Source organism: Cajanus cajan, chromosome 11 (assembly GCF_000230855.2).
Source record: "Cajanus cajan strain Asha chromosome 11, NIPB_CcT2T_4, whole genome shotgun sequence".
Lineage (NCBI taxonomy): Eukaryota > Viridiplantae > Streptophyta > Magnoliopsida > Fabales > Fabaceae > Cajanus > Cajanus cajan.
The window spans coordinates 36096931-36117174 of record NC_138527.1 but is presented as its reverse complement, the minus strand read 5'-3'; the positions used below and the strand labels follow the sequence as shown (position 1 = coordinate 36117174).

The following is a 20244-nucleotide window of genomic DNA, read 5'->3' as shown; positions in this document are numbered from 1 at the left end:
TTCCGCTCCTTCTATTAGACTGTAATAGAATACAAAATATAAAGCGAAATCAGATGAAAAATTTAATCACGGGATATCTTTGAGATATCATAATCATTTTTTTGGTTTACATGAGCTAACGGACAAATGGCCTAGTTCCAATTCTTGTTTGTATAGCATTGTGACCTCCAAAACTAGGTCTCTGATGTATGAGAAATTCTGATACATAAAGTTTTTGTAATTCTTAATTCTACATGATTTGAGAGAATTACCCAGGCCATAGCCTTGTAAAATAAATTAATGTACATTTAGCTGAAACCTCTAAAGTCTAATAAACAGTAGGGGCAATAATGATGCCATTCCATTGTAACTTTGGGTTAGAGTAGTCAGTGTCAAGTGGCAACATATTTACATTATACTACATTACAAGTCCATTGCTCCACTTTGTAAATGTAAACTCATTTGGCTCCATGCTGCAACCAACCGCTGTATTTCTATTGATTAATTCTCAAGACATCCAAGCAAGACCAAGGCACTAGTTATTGTATCTAAAATATCTTTGAAAACATTCATCATCCTTGCAATTTTTGCATATAACTTTGTACACTTCAATCAAGAGCCTTGGGAATCGACTAGCAAAGTAGTCATTGAATCCTTCCGGAACAGGTCCTATCAGTTCCTGATAAGCAAGAGGAAATAAATTAGAAGCTATATACAGAGATGACCAACTCGTTCACATGTTATTGGCATTGGTTAATGTGTATTATGACAAATTACCTACACATTCACATTCACATTCATAAAATAAAAAAAAATAAAAAGGAAAAGTGATATCAAAGAATCATAAAAATGGGCACAGCGGAGACATTATGCTGGAAATGAGTAGAAATATCCATTCCTGACTGAAAATTGTGCTCATATATTTCGTCTTAAACTCCTACTAATAACCTCCAACCCTACCCATGTGATCGTAAATCCTGTAACTACCCAATCATGAAAATGATCGGAAATATAAAATAAAAAAGGCAATGAAAGGAAATTTCCTCTGAAACCATCTCGTGTTTCCTTCACAAGATTACCCCGTATAATCAAAACACCCCACCTTCTTAAACACTCTTGTTTCAGCCTTATGTTTCCTCTTTTCTTTTTGAATTGCATAAAAAAGTTGGTTTTACTAGAAAAGGTAAATAAACAGCATAATATAATATTGTTATATGAATAGAGAGAAGTCCATCTGTGGTTAAAAAAGAAGGAATATAGAGTATAATATCATTAAACCTTAGGGAATGTGAGTGTAATTTGCCTTATATATTATCATATAAGTTTATGGTCTTGGAAGATAGTACCATATGTTAATAAAGATGTATTTTTTAATTTTTATATAAAAAGCTATTACCAGGAAATAAAATAAGGATAGTAAATTCAAACAATTGATTTTCAATGAACCGCATTATGGAAATTAAAAGCTTAAATTCAAGCACAACGACAAAGTTGTTATTCACTAATTAAATAAATAAATAAACAGGACATCTAAGACGAATAAACATTTGCATTTTCCAATCACCACACAAGATAACGTCATTAGTGTGACCACAAAGTTACAACACTATCATAACAACCAATCATTAGCATTATCATCATTAAGATGTGCACTCATGGTCGGTGTACTTGGCTTAAGACTCAGTGCACAATAAGCTTCATACTCTACAAAAAATGTTTTACTATTATATTTTCTATAATGAATATGTTGTTTAAGTGACAACTATCATTACAATAAAATACCAGAGTTCAGAGATATATTTAGTAAAGTAGAAGTTTAAATGGACATATATAGTTTTAGTGGAAAATAAGTTTCATTTTGAAAGATATTGGAGAAATGTTTTAGGAGTTGATTGTGAAAAAAGAAAAAACAAAACATTGTGGATATGGCAAGGCAAAATCATATTAAAATGAAAAATTACTAAAATACAGTCATAAAATATTCAGGAGACTACTTAGTATAATTGGTATACGGTACATTTGAAAACTGGAGTTGACCATGCCATTTAGAACTGATTCTGAGCAAGAGAAGCTACATTTTTTCTTTGCTAAACGTATTTATTGACACCTAGGAAAACTTGACAATCATTTCCTGCTAATTGCTACAATTTTTTAAATCAACATTGGGCTATTTAACACGAGACTTCTACAGTGAACAAAGAGTTTCATGTTTTTCACCCAGAGAAAAAGAAATACCATGAGAAAATGCTAGTCCAAGAAAAAAAACCTGGATTTCTTGAGGCAATTCTCTATAATGATTTAGCTTGTTCCTCACAACCCTCAACAAGTCTCGAACACTGTCAAATTTATATCTCCTGTAACGACCAATGTTAGTAATGAAATCAGGATCCAGCTTCTCATCCCATTTTGCACCTAAAGCCAGTGGAGCACTGCTTTCTAGTGTCTTCAAAAGATCAGAATCAGTTTCTCTATCTTCAAGTTCCACCCTGTCACTTACATCGCGAAGAAATGAAAGTCTCATCTCAGAGCTCCAAAAAAGAGGATGATGCAATACTTCAATAGCTTTTGGCCTGAGAATAAATGAATAATTTCTTCAAATGATTGCTTGCTTGTAACAAGACAAACACAAACACAAAAATATATAATATCATACAGTCCCTCTGAATCTGATCATAATTTATGCAAATCAAATCTCACGTCAATTTGGCTATTCATACAACATGATCCCTTCAATAACATACCAAGGAAAAATATTTTGTTCCAACCATGCCTCTGCATGCATGTGCAAGGCAAATCACCTTGGCCTGTAATTTGCACTAATATTATAGCATATTTTGAATCTTTTGAAGAGAATAAACCACTTGACACAAACTCTCTGACTGACTGAATGACAAGGTCACACCACAACACAATTGCACACATCTTCAATAAAAAAAAGAATCTTAATTTAAGATAAAAAAAAAAGGGTACTACAAAATAAAACATTTTCCTGATATGAGACATACAGATAGAGAACATTGAGAAATCAAACAAGTTCATTGGTACCAGAATCTTGCATAATTAATCAAGACTTCTTGAGGGAGACAAAATATAGTTGAATTGATTCGGAAAATAACCCCAGTAAGATTCTTCATATATACAAGATTCACAATCACTAATAAAAGGGAATGAAGTAAACAAGGAAACAAAGAAATACAACTATACAATCAAAATAATATAGATCTAAAAAAATGATATTTTCGCTAAATAAGACTAGAAGAGATTCAATTTCCCTAAATAAGAGATACTTTTCAACCAGCTTCTTGATATAGGATTCATCCATGGCCCAAAAGCACTAAATGAATATCCTTACAAGAAGAACCATCTTGTAATGTCCTAACTGCTGCTAGAACTAAAAAGTCAGTGAAGGTGCATCGCCCGCCAGCACCATTAAACGGAGATTTTTCAATAACACTCATTGAAGATCAATGAAAATAAGTATCAGTAACAAGGGTTACATCAGGTCCATAACAACTTGAGTGACTGTTCTCTAATCTCTACTATATTCAAGATGAATACCTCCATATCTAATTGGGGGAAGTTTTATTAAATCACATAATTTTTGTTTCACCCATTCTGATTTCTGACCAATTTTAGGATCAATTTAAGAGAAGTCCCATAAATATTCGCATATATTCAACAACTTATAATATACAAAATTCTGATTATTATAGATTTATCAAAATAGAATAATATCTTTCCATTTATAAACATTCACGTTAAATAGAACTTTATATACTATAGAGGAAAAAAACTCAATTGACGTACGATACATGGATAGCATCTAGCAAACCAAAAAGCCGGATCCTCAAATGTAATGGTGTATTAACATTTCATATGTAAACCCATCCTTTATACTACACTACAATTAAGTAATTCATAACAAGATGCAAACTATTAATAAATGTATGAGAGAGTAAAACTCAATCCTCCGAAAACTCACATTGAATGAAAATGACATACCTTAGATCGGGGTTAGGGTTTAACAAACTAGAAATAAGATCCTCAGCTTCGGGAATGAACTCCACTAAGAAAAGGTCCTTTTGATTTTTCACAATATTGATATCACGTTCAAGACGTTCTCCAAATGGATGTCTTCCTCCAGTCATGCAGAAAAAGAGGACACAACCTAAACTAAATAAATCTACCGCTCGTGTTTGGCGTCCTTTAACAAGTTGTTCTGGTGCTTGCCAACCTGAACTGCCACAGCCTGAAAATAAGACATTAAACCTTATTATAAGATTAATAATGCAGGATAAGACTAAATATGCGTTTAGATTAACTTATTTTGTATTCAGAAAAACATATTAACAAAACTAGGAAAAATCCCTGAGAAAAAATCCTGAAAAGTTGTTCATGTGTTAAAGGATGCCAACCTAGCTTAAATAAAAGGAATGAGAGAAAAACTTCAGTAATATCATACAAAGATAGTCATCCCATGCTAGACACCATTATATAAATTCTTCTACTCACCAGTAGTACTATGACCCAGAGAAGACATATCTTCAAGGAGGCGTTTGCTAATTCCCATATCAGAAAGCTTTGCACATAAAGATCTTTCTTTTATTATCAAAACATTTTGGGGTTTCAAATCCCGATGTATTATTCCTAGTTCATGCAAATGAACAAGCCCAGAAACTACATCCCTGTGTTTCAATATAAAAGTGAAAGTCAATAATATATCAACAAAAAATAAATAAATACATTAAAACAAAATGTAGAAAGTGAACGTTCATGTTTGAGCTATAACTAAATGAAGATAATAATCAACCTTCAATGACTTGACTCAACTACAAAAGTCCTAATGGAAATTAAACATCACCCTTCATGCATTTTCTTAACTCTTTCACCGCTACCCTTTCCACGAATCTTTTGCTACCTCATTACCTCCATATGATGTTTCTTATCTTTATCGTCCTATTGAATTCTCTTATTACAAGTAAATGCCCAAATTATTCCAGCCAATCATCTGACATTTTCTTTATGGAAGCTACCAGCCTACTACCTAGGACCCCTCATTAATGGCAGATATCCTTTGCTTTTCTTGTCAGTTGCAGAAATGATCCTTTAAATGACCAAAAAAGTCGATTTTCTTAGCCTACAACTAAACTAAACTACCATATAAAACTTAGCTTCTATAGCTTGACTCTATTTATAATAGCAACACGCCAAACAAGAAGTTTCTACCTAGTTGGCACTCAACCACACTTGAGGCATCCCCCTTGTGTCGTAAAGTTCTAACAGCTTTCACACATCATTTTTTCTCATTAGCTGAGAGAAAAATATTATGATATTTTTTAACCTAGGAAAATTGTGATCATTGCAATCTCTACAACACCGGTAAGAGTTTACTGAATCAAAAATCAGCGTGTTTTAACATTTTCACTAACCTCATCAGTTTCAGTAGTAGAGGTGATGGAAAGCCATTTGCTTTCCAAAGATATTGTATATCATTTGTCTCTGTCTCCCTCAGAGCATTTTTCAAAATTCTAGAATATTGGTCCTTGCTATATGCTGGATTGTCAATCATATCAGAATAAATATGAATCAAATCATCCAAGTTGCATGTACAGCGCTCCAGAGCAAGGTAAACAAAATCATGATCGCTTTCCATCCCATACCATCGGACAATGTTTGGATGTCTGTCGGATGCAATGAGATTTTGGATTTCTTTGTGGGCTACATCATGATGAGCCTGAACAAGACGTTTGACAGCAACTGCTCGGCCTTCGTATGTCCCTTCAAGGACAATGGTACCATTACTTCCCTTAGCAATTTCTTTATTTGATACAAATAGTTTACCAATCCTGCGTCCATCAGCTAACAGTATATCCTCGTCAGTCAATGATATATGTTTATCCTGCTTGTCAACAATGATATTATTCTTTCCTGACTTTCTTGCTTTCTTCTTCTTGGGAGGAGGTAAACTTTTTGAGCTTAACTCATTGTTTTGCTCTTTTAATACAACTTTATTTTTAACCCCAAGAGAGTGGAAGATAAAAAAACCAAAAAAGACTGTAAATAATATAAGAGGCAACCCTGTCAACCATTCAATAGCCCTATTTGGACCAACTTTCTCTGGGGCAGCAATCTCCATAAGAGGCTGAGGGAGCACAACGGCATTATCATTGCTCTCGTAGAAGCTGACTTTTTGTGGCAACAAGGGCACGGAGTTTGGCATAGGCAAAGGTAGCATCATTTTACCTTCTTGACCAGGGACAAATCTATCAATATCAGGCTGTGATGGAAGCATCAGCTCTGAAGTACGCATATCATTCTCTTGATAAGCCCCAGACAGTCTTTCAAGGTCAGCATGTTCCAACAGAAAATTCTTGCGTTGGCGGTAGACTTCTTTCAGATTTCTGTCCCAACATGCATACGGCATAGCAAAATCCAAGTCACTCTCAGAAACATACACATCCTCTGCATCAAACGAACCGCCGTCAGAACGATTCTCATTATGTTGACAAAGCAATACAGCCTTAAATTCAGCCACAGCCATTGTCCACAAAACTAATCCACTTCCTGGACCAACCGATTGCAAGAAATAATCCGTCCTGAAAATCCTGAGCAAGAACTGAGGTGAACTCAGTTGAGCAGGGTCAGCAAGCTCGTTATTCTTGGCAGTTCTAACCCGCTTCCCGTCACCATCACTTGACACCACACTAGAAGCATTGTCATGAAAATCAGAAACAGAGTAGCTTCGAAAAAGCGCTCCAGTTCTAGCATTCACTTCAAACACAGTGCTTCTTTTGGATCCAAGTACAACAGCTCCCTCCTTCGTTACCGTAGGAGTAAAAGCAACATAATCTGCGATTGATTCAGAGAGCCTCTGCAAGCACGAAAAAAAGCCTCAAACATAACTTCAAGCTAACAGGCATCATTTTCATCACAAACCTAGCATTGAGCATCAACATAATTGAGGTATAAAAGGAGAATACCGTTTTACCAAAGTGAGTGTCGTGAACGATTAATTCCCAGTCATCGCCGCATTCGATGAGGCCGGTAACGTTGTCCTTAGGGTTATTGATGGGAGCGTGATAGGAATGGTAGATTGGGGATCCGGTGGAAAAAGACCAAATGACCCTCCCGGAAACACTGTCGACCAAGTACATGGTGCCATCGAGGGCGGCGACGAGGGCCGTGGCCTGTTTAACTGAGGGAGGGAGAGAGAGAAGGGAGAGTTGGGATTGTGAGGTGGAGAAGGTGCCATCGAGGAAGAAGAGAAAGAAGAAAAAGAGGATTAGGGTTTGCAGAGAGGTTGAAACGCGAAATTTCATCTGACTTGTTTGGGAAAAAGGGGACGGACATCAAAACACCTTTCGTTCGGTGTTTTCTGCGATGCGATGTTCTGTTGGGATTGGCAAAATCCGTTTTCCGTCAAACGCGCAGGAACAACAATCCAACACTTCACCTTTCAATTAATAACTAATAAATGTTTTTTTTATATATATATATAACCAGCTTTTAAGTGACGTGACATATATATATATATATATATATTTATTATTATTATTATTATTTTTTTTTTTTACCAAACTTTTTAATTCGGTGGTTATAACTTATAAGGCCCAAGGCACCAGCGGAAGTCTTCCTCTATTTATTTTTTTCAAGCATGATATTGGTATATAATATTCATTGATCACTAATATCTGATGAAAAATCTAAAACCTTGAACTCATGATGTAACTTAAAGAGAGTAAGTCCAATGCTATTTGGATTAAAAACACTTAAAGAGAGTAAGTCCAATGCTATTTGGATTAAAAACTTGTTGGTTTACTTCTCTAGTTTTATATTTAAGTGTAAGAGTCTAAGTTCATTACATAAGCTTTAGTTCCTTATAAGACTTAACTAAATTGTTTGTTTTAGAAAAAAAAATAAAAAAAATATATATATATATATATATATATATATGACTCTTATAACAATTTACATAAAATATTATTTATCTTCTAATTACTTCCAATAAATTACACTCTTCAAATATATTCACAATCCCGATTCATCATCTAAACTTATTTAATTTCCATTATTTTTGGATGATGAATTGGAGTATGAATATATTTGAAGAATATAATTTATCGGAAGAGAAATAAAATTTTATGTAAATAATTATAAGAGTAATATATATATATATATATATATATATATTATTTTATTTTTCTTTTTTCTTTTTTAAAGATAGATACGTTTTCCCCTTATTTTAATTAACTACATCAAGAAAAATTTTAAAGTAAATTTTAAAAACTAATAGAAGTCAAACTATTTTTATAATTTTATTTCAAAGTACTTTTGTTATTCTTTCTAAATATCTCCTTAATAATGGAAACTTTTAATTCCATTGACTTTAAAGTTAAAAAACTTTCGATATGTATAAAAATTTAAAAAAGATGGATATATATATATATATATTCGGCAAGACTTGTCTCTGAAATACAACCGGGAAGCATTGAACTAAAATGGAACAAAAATACAAAGAATCAAAAGGGGAAAAAATGACGATAATTGGAGAACTACATGAAAAACACCAACTTTGTTCAGTGTCAAGTAATATGACTTGTCCCCTTAAAAGGTGGCCGAAGAGGAACAAATGGGTAGTATACTGAAGGAAAAATATGTATACGTTGCTACTTAGATACTTAATTTTAAATGGTAGTGTCCTGTGTAGGGGTCTTGAAAGTCAAATCACTCGAGTTTCCTAACTTTTTTTTTTTGTGTGGCATGTGTTGATATGAGAGTAAGCATTGTCAAAATTTCACTCAAAATCTCAACCAAGCCATTCTTCTTGCTTTTTGTGACATTACATTGACTCGAACAAAAGGGGTGAAAGAAAACTGCTGTGTGCGATTATAAGTGGTTCTGTATAGAAGAGTTTGATGTTGTGAAGAGTTTTTCAAAGGCAGAGAAATCAGAAACTGAAGACGCCTTAAGACAATGCCCACAAGAGGAATGTTGACCAGGTAGTGAGTGCTATGGCTGCAGCACTATATGTCCACAAGAGGATAACTGAACACTCTTCATTTCCTACATCAAACAGCTGAGCCATGGTACCTGCATAACAATATCATTGAATTTTGACAATAAGGATTATATGGCTAATGAAAGATCAAGGAAAAGTACTTCAATTAAATGTCTGTTTGGGTAAACTTATCCAAAAGTACTCGTAGGAGAAAAAAAGTAAGAATGAAAATGAAATAAGGTTTTCTATAAATTAAAATTAATTTATACATAAGCTAATATGTAGAAATTCTCTTTTATTAGCTTCTCCAAAATCTTAATTTTAATTCTTATATAAACTAGTTTTTGCTTATAGAGAAATTTATTTTGATTTTCCTTCTAAATAAGTTTATCCAAATACACTCTAAAGTGATACATAGAATGGTATCCATCACTTACTAATATTCATAGCCGGTGGCATGGCATACTGCATCACTAGGACATACTGAAATAAAGGATCAACAGGGAGTAAGCCCAACTTTGCAGCTTCTCTTACAATAAAGAATCCAATAACAGGTAGTACGAAAAGTCGAGCAATAATGATGCTGATGAGGGTCAATGGTTTGACACTTGATGATTTCAAGCCTGCAATTTCAAGACAAAGTTAGCTAAGCCATTTTTTTTGGTAAAAATTATGCTAAGATATCTATAACAGCTAGTTTTTTTTTTTTTTTTTTTAATACCTTGAGTGAGGTTACCACCAAGCAAAAGGGTGATGCAAGGAATGGTACCATTCCTGTAAAAGAAATGAGTTCAATCAGATAACTATGTAGTTGTAAAAGAAATAGACACTGGAGAACTATTTGATTTTGTGAGCAAAGTCACATACCCAAGTAATTGAAGAGTGTCCTGGATGACATGCAGTGGAGCATTGTCTCCGACTATTATGTTCCTTAACCATCCAACCGCACCAAAGAGGAAACCAAAAAACTGACCATGGAATATGGAAGTAGGTGAATGTCTAATTGTATTGAAGTAGTTGGAACTAGAAACTAAAATCCAAGAAACAAATATAACAAAGCAAAAAAAAAAGAAAAGAAAAGTAACTCACTGTTGCAATTACTGGTGGTGACACTAGTTCTGCCACAAGATGGCTCACAACTTCCACCATTCTATGCCAAAAAGATCCTGTCCCCTTATTCGGTGCATTGAACTGATCATGGTCTACAATCTGAAAATTCAGATCCACATCCCTTTTAGTAACTAGTTGAATATGCATATTCTTTGATCAGGTGAAAAATGAGAATACACACAATGGGATAGGATTATACTTGTTATTGTTATTTTGTAACTTGGTTAACTGAGTGGATAATCACTTTCATATAGTTAATTTTGTCAGGGTGTATGAGCTGCACTTCATTAAACTAGTACCGAAGTAAATGTAAACTAATTTTGATTTTCAAAACCTTCCCACTGAGACAAGTATAACCATCCTGTAGTGCATGGTTTATTAATGTCTTACTCTTACAATTTGGTTTTCAGTGTCACCAATATAAGTTGATGGTGGCTCTTCTATTGTGTTTTCACTGTCTTTATCCTTGAGAAGGTGAGTTTCTTCATTAGCATCAAGATCTCTGTTGGGAACCTTTAAGATCTTAGCAGCCTCAACTGCCTTAAATTTCATAGATCTGCTTCTTATCACTTGGAAAGTGTAGGTCCAGATGAAGACGCCACCAAGCTACAATTACCAAAACAATTAAAGTGAGTTAATGAGTAACTATTCACAATTAATATTCTCTAAGCAAATATCTTAAATAATGTAAATAGGATGTCTTACAGCCATAGAGAAAGATGCATAAGAGAGTGCATTATTGCGGCAAACATCACGTGCACCAAATGGTCCTCCCTTCTCATCACAGATAGCAGGGATGATTACAATAGGAAGGTTACCCATATTTCCTGATCAAAGAAGCGTTCATGAAATAACATCATTTTAGATTAAGGTTTTCTAATATAATTAAGACGTTGAAATTTGGAAGTTTGGATGGTGATTGGTGACATAATGTATTAAGGCATGCGTCAATGTTTAAATACATCGTCAATTTTCCTACTTCAGATTCTCCATTCCTTCAAATTTAATTTTTGCTGAGCATACTGTAACTTTATGCTATGATACCTGATGAACATGCAGCAATAATAAGACCTTCCACTTTCAAATTAGGCTTCAGTAATTTTACAAGTATCCATCCTATAATCCCTCCAATTAAGAAGGTAAGTCCAACGTTAACGGGCATAAACCACCTGCATAGATGTAAGATGGATCAACACGTTATGGTTTACAAGAACCAATTAATACAAATTAAATGAACATCCTACTTATACTCTCTACTTTCATTAAATATGCATAAATAATCCATCCTCATTATCAATGATAAAATAAACCCTAAAGTATAAACCTCATACTTATTCATGTTGATGAGAAAATCAATTATTAATATTACTTGTTCATGCACGACAAAGCATTCGAGTATATGAATATCAATCATGAGATTAAGATTGTTTACTTTTTTAATCAGGGAAATCCCAGTGACAAAGTTAGCAATAATTAAAGTTTGTGCTATAATTAGTGAAGCTTATGGCTCTGTACTCTTGTCCCAATGAGTGAGATTGCTTACCTCCCTCCCTGTCCCTAATTAAAGTGACATTGGTTTAAAAACTATCACTCTCACTCCACAGATAGTTAACTTTTTCATTCACGTCTCACATTTTAATTGAAACAATTTCAAGTGACTTTGTTCCAATAATTGATGCTCTGGAAGACATCCAGAGCCAGGTGAATTGAACCACAGGTATTATTAGCTCAGCTTCCATGTCGAAATTTATGCAAAAATCTAAAATCATTCAAGGCTTTTCTTTTAACGAGCTTTATTTTAGACATGTAGCAACCCACTTTAACGATCAAGCAAGAATGGCCATACATAGGTTCAAAACAAATTATTGGTTCATTGGGATCTAATTTTGTGCAATAGCTCTGATGCTTAGGAAAACAAATAAAGTGTTCCAGTTTCAATATTCCAGGCAATGTAAAATTTATTTCAAATTTTTATATTTCTTAAAAATAGATTTCGGTTTCGCAAGTTATCTTTTAATTACTATTAAAAACCAGACTTTTATGCAAGAAGGATTCTTACACTTTGAACTTAAAAACCCATAAGAAGATGTTCTAAGAAGCCTTTTTGCACGTAGCAAATAGTCAAATACAAAATCGGCATGTTGATCGATGATTAAAAAATAAAACTTTAACGAAAATCAAAAGTACTAATTAATTAGTGTTTTGTCTGTACTTATACGACACGAGTTAGATTAGAACTATTGCAAGAATCGTACTAATTAGTTTTTTTTTCTTTCTAAAAATGACACAAAAATGATGCAAAATTTTTGAGAGTGGAAAGCAAATCCACGCGTACCATGATATCATGTCTTCAAGTGAAACACTCTTGGCGAAGCTGGAGAAGACGAGCGAAGGAGTGAATACAAGGAACACAATCTGCAAAACAGGTAAACAAAAACAATAAAAAGTTTATTATTGTTCAATTAGAATCATCATCATGCAGAGTTCGTGCTGCATTTGTTCTCTAACCTCTATTGAAATATATATTCATTGAATATTAGCATCCATCAATATGGTTCTTACCTTGTTCAAGGCTTTGCGAGTGTCTGGTGAAAGAAGATTGCTGAAATATTCAGTTGCCATGAGTGCACCCAATGCACTGATAAGTAGGACTTGAATAACTGGCATAGACGCCACCTCCATTAGTTCCAGAAAACCCATCTTCTTCCTTTGCTTTTCTTGTGCTTATCTACTTCTCTTTGCCGCTTAGTATCACTTCTCTCTCTGATTTTATTTTTTTCCTATATATATAGGATGAGTTTACAGGAAAGAACAGAGATGAATCATAAGAGTCCAGCAGCAGAATAAGATAGGTGATAGCCTAAAAAAATTACTAACTAAGCCTAACAAAACCAATGTGAAAGTCTGGTTGTTGATTATTTCAGTGTTAAAATAATACTTACCAGCAGAAATTATATATTAATCTTTGATTGGCATTGCATGAATTGTGTAAAAAAAAATATTTATATCAAAAGACCGAATATCTTCACAGCTTGTAAGAGCATCTCCGGTAAGCAATTTTCTGTGTCACATCATTGTCACATTAGTTCTGGTCCATTTTATGGGTTGTTTAAATTTTAGCAAAGTCAAATTTAAGCAACCTATAAAGTGGGCTAGAGCTGATGTGGCAGTAATGTGACACATGGGGTTACTTATAAACAATTCTCATTATAAATACTCTTACTTTTACAAGTAACTTTGCTAAAATTTAAAATAGACCAGAACTAATATGACAATGATATGGCACAGAACATTGCTTATAAGCAAGCCCACCCCACCGGAGATGATCTGAGATCAAATTGTTGTACCATATGTACTATTTCAGTAACCAATAATTAACTAGTGTGGTGAAGTGGGGACGTAGTGCAGAGTAAGTTGGACCAATCACCCTGTGTCGAATTCAACATATTTATTTAAGATGATCTATTTGTCTGTTTTTCGTGAAAAGTGAAACAATGACTAGAGCGCATTGAAAGCACAACGTGCTTCTGTTACTCATGTGGTAATGTCATTGCTTACCTGCACTTCCTACTGTCCTTTTAATAGTCAGTTAAAGTAAGATTTTATGGTAAGTGATTTCAAATTTGCATCGTAAAGACTTCAAGTTGAAACTTACTATCTGTGTCAACTCAAAAAAATCTCATAATATTTTTACGATAGATTTTCATTTAAACTCGAACCAATTTCACCCATATAGTGAACTCCTTTTTTTTATTGCGTCTTATATCATTTTTAATAATTATAATAATATTTGTAAATATTAAGTTAGTCAAGCAGTAAAAAATTGGTTTATTTTTCTCTAACTTACCTCCAAGCATACAAACTTAAAAAAGACAATTCAAATCTTGCGGTATCTCACGTCGCTTTAAAATAACCTCATCATTGCATGTTTCTAATATAAATAAATAATTGTATATGACACGAATATTTGTATATTTTTATATATAATTATATTTGATATTGTGTGTTTTAGTACTCTTATTTTTAAAATATTGATAAAAATTTAATTTTAAAATAAATTTATTAATTTGCTACATTATTATCAATTCAAATAATCAATATTAATTCAAAATAAAATTTAAAATAAATATTATATTATATAATGTTGTAATCTAAAATCATAAAATTTATTATTATGTAAGAATGATAAAGAATATTGTTTAAGCAAGTGATCATATAAATATCAAATTATTATTATTATTGTTGTTGTTATAACTAAGTTGAATTGAGTTAAGAGTCAAAATTTAAAACTCGTTAATTCAATTTATGCAGTATCAAATTTTGATCAAATTAATTTGAATCCGATCCAAATATTAAAAAAATCTAATATAAACTCATTACATTAATTTAGATTAATTTAAATTTACAAAATTACCCATACACAAGGATAGCATGGAGCTTTCATTCTTAGTTCCAACAAGATCTCAAAAATCAAATGAATCTAGTCATGATAACAAAGACGTGTATCCTTCTCCAACTTGAATCATTATTTTTAATTCTTAAACATCCACATAAAGAAGTAGTAAATTGCATTTTATATTTGTGGAGACAACAATTCGAAAATTCATTGTATAAAATACATTACTTTGATAATTTTATTAAATATACTAAACTTAAGTATACGTTTATCTGCAACAAAAACTGCAGTTTTCTCCTGCATTATATTGATCAAGAATTCACGACCGAACACAGTGAAACACAACGCAGATCATCTTGTGTAAATTTGTTAAGGTTATTTTAACCAGACCAGTGTTACGAGTTTGCGTCTAAACATGCAATTGCGTTAAATACTAATATTCTTTGAAGTCATAAATTTATTGTTTATAATAGTTTTACCTTATTTAATAAAAGATTGTTTTGTATATATAGGATAGAAATAGTCAATAAGAAAAATAATCACAGATCCCACCTCCCCCTGGTCGAAAGGTATACTCCATGGCATGCTTTACGTTCAACCCCCCTCACCTGTTTGTGTCCTTTTGTTAAAATTATTTTCAAATTGAATGATTGATGGCTCAGAAATTTATTTCTAGATAACTTTATGAGACATTAATTTTATCTGTTAACTGATTTTAGTATCAATTGGTATAATAATCGAAAATAATATGTATTGTCAATAATATCTAGGGACACAAGTTGGGCCTTAAGTTAAAATAAAAACAATAACACATTGTGCTATATTATATTAATACACCAATTAATACCTGATTGACGTGAAAGATGTGATAATTAGTTGGATTATGAAGTTAATCTCGACCAAAAAAACATGTGGTGCAAAATACATCTAAAAAAATCCAATGAGTTAGAAACAACCATAGTTTTTTTTTTTTTTTCTTTCTTACGGTTCTTGAGTTAACAAATCCTTGATCAATGTACGTACGTTAGCATTATATACACAAGTGGCTCAGAAAATGACGAAACATGTTTGAACGAACATTTAATTTGTATTTTAGCAGTTCTCAATGTTCACGTAGCTGCAAAACAATTTTGGTTTCGTAAATTCCCAAGACTTTCTTTGGCTGCTATAGTATTGTTGTATTCTTATTGACAACAACCTCCTTTCCTTTTTCATCAAGTATCATTTTTATTTTGATTTGAAGAATATTAATTCAGACATGAATTATTTGGAGTTTTGTGCTGTGTATATATTGTCCACATCGTTTTCACTTATGTAAGTAATTAAAATATTAATTTCAAATATATAGCTATATTTCATTGAAAATTAAATTATTTATCAAAAATAAATTAATTAATTTTGAGTAATATTTTAATAAATATAAAGTATTGATAATTATTATACTTAATTATAAATTTATAGTCTGACCCAGTTGGTGAAAGTAATTTATTATTGAAATTAAAATATCATGTACAGTTGTACAAACGTTAACTCGTCAAATGCAATATTCGATTATGATTTGGTTGATCACGCGGTGTTTGTCTTATACAACAACAAACTCCCATATTATGTCATGCATAGATCAACGTCTAAGAAGTAAGAACATATTATGTCATTCATAAATCAACGTCCCAAAAACAGCTAAGATTATTATTATCAATATATTCTAATTTATGTTTTATTTTCTATTTTTTCAAACTACTACACGCTATTGTAGAATGAAAGATATAAAAATATATATTAATAGGCATAAAATAAATTACTAGCTACACATGAAAATATAAAGTTTAATTTAATTATATTTTAGTGAAAATAAGAAAATGCTAAAAAAAATTACTAAAAACAAATAATTATAATTGCTTTGTGTAAAAGTTAATATTTTATGTTAATTTGGATTAAGAAACCAAAAAAAAAATTAGAAAAAAATAGATATACTTATTTGACCTTGTCATATTTGAATGTGAGTCTATTTACAAACTTCGCATGAGTTACTCCTATAATTTATTTAGAAGAACATATGAAAATAAGTTAAAAATGCTTATATATAAACCAGTTAAAAGATATTTGTATAAACCATCTTAAACACCTTCATGAAAATTTATACTTCAAATAAGTTGTTTATAAGACAATTATGAAGTTGAAGGTATTTGTCCAACTTCAAACCCAGTTATACATGGAAAAAAAATTGCTTTAAGTGGAATCAAAGTTTGAGAGGGTGAGTTCCCGAACCTATCTCACACCATTCACACAAGTGATTTTTTTATAATTATTAAAATTATAAACACTACAAAAAAAAAATTACATGTAGTGATATACAAAAAATATTACTATAAGTACAATATATGTAGGTATATATATCTATTTGACATATAATTACATACAATTTTAGTTTTGATTTCGAATGAAATTTAACAACATATTTTATGTGACATTATAGTCTATACCTATACTTTTTAACAATATACCAACATATATTATAATTATTGTGTGTGTAAAAGTAATTTTTAATGATATGTATTGTGTCACTATATGACAATTTTCTTATAATAAAATCAAAGGATTAATTATAATAATATTTGAATAATGAATTAATTTTTAAACTTCTTATTTTTATGATTGATGTCTTTTATTAATTTTATATTATAATTTAAATTAGAATGTAATTAATAATTTAGTATATGGTTTATTTAAAATTAAATGCATGTAATATTTTTTTTTTTAGATTAGCCGAGTTAATTTGTCTTTTTTTTATAAAAAAAATCTCGATTTGAGTTTTAATTTTTCTTACTCGTTTTTTTTTTTTATAAATTACCTCGCCACTAGTGCGTCAAAAACGAAGGTAGTCAAATGCATTTTAAATTTTCCATTGTCATATCCTAGAATATAGGTGGTTGAAAGAGAGGTATACGAGGAAAAATAAAAAGAAAGAAAGAGATAATGGCTAATATGCCATAAGTGATGAGATAAGAAAGGAAAATGCAGAAAATAAAGTAATAGAAGAAAAATAAATATATAAGTATAATTCTGAAATATTTTCTCTCCTTTTAAAATTTTATATGTATCTCTTTTATTTCCTTTCTTTACTAAAAAAAAGCTATAAGTTCCCCCCATTTCCAACCACTCCACCAAGAAAACTCTACCTTCACCATCTTCAAATAACACAACACCTTAGGCAAAATACTAAAGCATTATTTAACAGATATATATAAACACATACTTTTGTATGCATTGACATTGACATACACAAACACACAAGCCCAGATACATTCTAGGTGGGTCAGCTAGTGTCCTGAATTTTTTTTAAAAAAATTTAAATTAAACTAAGACACTCATACAAAATCAAACCAATCTCTAACATTTTTTTTAGGATTTTAAGTAGAATTACGAATCATCTACTCTATTATAAGTGCAAATTCATATGAGAAGATATAAAACTTAATCAATTGTTCCACTTTTGCATCCACAAAATTACCGTGAAAATGAATTATCTTTTGTATATGATTATAAAAATCAAACGTAGAGTTACCTTTGGAACAGCAATTATATATCGATTAGATTTTCACACAGAAATTGATTGCTCACTTATAATACATGAAAATGATACTTTCTGAATAACAAGCTACACTATAAAATGAATGATGATGAGATATATATATATATTATATGCTGATGCATGTATATATGTTGAAGAAGTATGAAACCTGGGAATGAGAGGCTCCAAGTTCGAGCAAAAGTAATCTTCAGCAGAAGCAGTACTTTAATTTCGAAGGAGGGAATATACACTTCGCCTTGGAGGTTTGATTGAATATATAAACATATATATAAAGGAAAATAGAGAGAGGTTGTTTTCTCTGTCGTCTAAGTTTGACCAAAGCCAAACGAGTCAATAAGCAAATTAAAATTGATGCTATGTATGTTCCATTGGTTTTGGACATGTATAAATAATATGATCTATTCATGTACATGGCTGTTAATTTCTATGTATACGTTATCTGCGCTTATGGTAGTTTAGATTTCATATCTATGTACAGATTTATTTATTTCTGGAAAGAATATTTGAAATCGTGTTTTTTCAACATAGCAAGTAACATAAATTATTAAAAGTTAATATTTATGCTACAACAAAAATTGTATAACATTAATTTTATGTCTATGTTTCTTTATAATAAATGAAGTGATTGAGAGAGATAAACACATGGCTAATATTGTATAATTTTTGTTGTAATTGCTTGAATGAAAATGAAAGAAATTCCTTTAAGTAATTAACATTGTTCTGTGACAAATCATAATGAAGAGGATATAGGTATGGTTTGGACAGCTAATGTTATATATATTGCATTTGGCTACTTGTGATGTTAATTGTTTAGAACGTTATAGAAATTTTGATGTTAAAAAAAGTGGTGATTGTACATACACTTGCACAAATGGGAGGGTAGCTAGCTATTTAAGAAATACAACTGGAAAAGCCAACTGTAGGTGATAATCACTGAACACGACACCTGTAGGATCTGAGTACTTTGTCCTTATAACTAAATTAGGGAAGCATATCAATTATTAAAAGTCAATTGAGTAGTAAAAATTGGTGCCATAGATATATAAATAACTTCTGTTGTTAAAACTTCTAATATGGAATAGTGGATACATTGAATTGATTTTGAGGAGAAAAGAAAGTTGTTAATCTATTTTTTTTTTCATATTTCATTGACCAATTGATTTCTTTTTATTAATTGTAAGTGGTAAAATTCAATCATTGCTTCTGTTGTTCAGTTTTTATTTTAGTATATTTTAAGAATCATTAAATAATAAACATTGTAAAAGATATGCGATGAATATAACTAATAAAGAGATTAAATATACACTAAATCAAGTGGTTTGTATTAAATAAAGTAATAGTGGACTCGATTTCTTTAAGTAAAATTTTAAATTTAAGATTATGTTGAGAGAGAAAAAAAAAGAGAGTTGAAAAAATATTCTATTAAAAAGTAATCAATCATATTTTTTTACAAAAAATAAACAAAAAGCTGGTGAATATTTTATAATAATAACAATTAAAAAATATCTCATTTAAATTATAGAAACCAAAAAATAAAGTAAATAAAATTATAGTAACTAAAAAAAATAATTACATGAGAAAATAAATGTATTAAATTAGTCCATACAACATGTATAATTTGGATACATCATGTAACAATGATAATCGGAGGGAATAATAAAATGATGAAGCAATGTCAACAGCCATCAATGTTTACTGAAATCAAATGAATTAGGAAAGAAAACCCAAACTCAACTTCTTCAATTTTTGTGATGTATACTTTTATTTATGTATATATTAGTGACAGATGCACAACGTTAAAAGAATTGTTCCCAAACAAATGGAAGTGTTGTGTTTGTCATTGGCTGTTGGTGACGATGGGCAACTAAACTAACAATTGCTGACTTGGAAATTAAACCTAAAATCGTGGCAAACTTTTCTTCTTATATGCAAAAGAGATGATTAGCGTCAACGTCTCTAACTCTTATTTACACTATTTATTTATTTTCATTTATCATTATTAAGTGCTTTTTTTATGTATCATTTTATTAGACATTTAATATTTTGACATATGAATTAAAAAATGTAATTAATGTTTTAGATTTCTTAAACAAATATGCAAATTTCTAATATTAAATATTATTTTATTTTATTTGACATTTAAAGTTTTTACAAATATTATGAAATGCA

General features: G+C 30.9%; 2 protein-coding genes across 3 annotated transcripts; both read right to left on the bottom strand.

The window, feature by feature from the left end:
- Positions 1-39: 39 nt before the first annotated feature.
- LOC109800128 (serine/threonine-protein kinase/endoribonuclease IRE1a) lies at positions 40-7443 on the bottom strand. Its single transcript, XM_020360837.3, has 6 exons — positions 6960-7443; positions 5409-6850; positions 4492-4664; positions 3982-4228; positions 2246-2549; positions 40-658 (listed from the first exon to the last, which is right to left on the bottom strand). Exons 1-6 carry the CDS (start codon positions 7296-7298, stop codon positions 515-517), a joined length of 2649 nt encoding a protein of 882 aa, XP_020216426.1. The 5' UTR covers positions 7299-7443; the 3' UTR covers positions 40-514.
- Positions 7444-8398: 955 nt separating this feature from the next.
- On the bottom strand, positions 8399-18366 carry LOC109800813 (protein PIN-LIKES 7). Of its 2 annotated transcripts, none has more exons than XM_020361694.3 (11): positions 18224-18366; positions 12650-12867; positions 12423-12502; positions 11132-11256; positions 10793-10914; positions 10478-10693; positions 10067-10186; positions 9845-9945; positions 9699-9751; positions 9415-9600; positions 8399-9069 (listed from the first exon to the last, which is right to left on the bottom strand). In XM_020361694.3, the coding sequence occupies exons 2-11, from the start codon at positions 12785-12787 to the stop codon at positions 8945-8947; spliced, it is 1266 nt and encodes a 421-aa protein (XP_020217283.1). In that variant the 5' UTR covers positions 12788-12867; positions 18224-18366; the 3' UTR covers positions 8399-8944. The 2 variants fall into 2 exon arrangements, with proteins under 2 accessions (XP_020217283.1, XP_020217284.1); XM_020361695.3 differs by having other exon boundaries at positions 10484-10693.
- Between the last annotated feature and the right edge of the window lie 1878 nt (positions 18367-20244).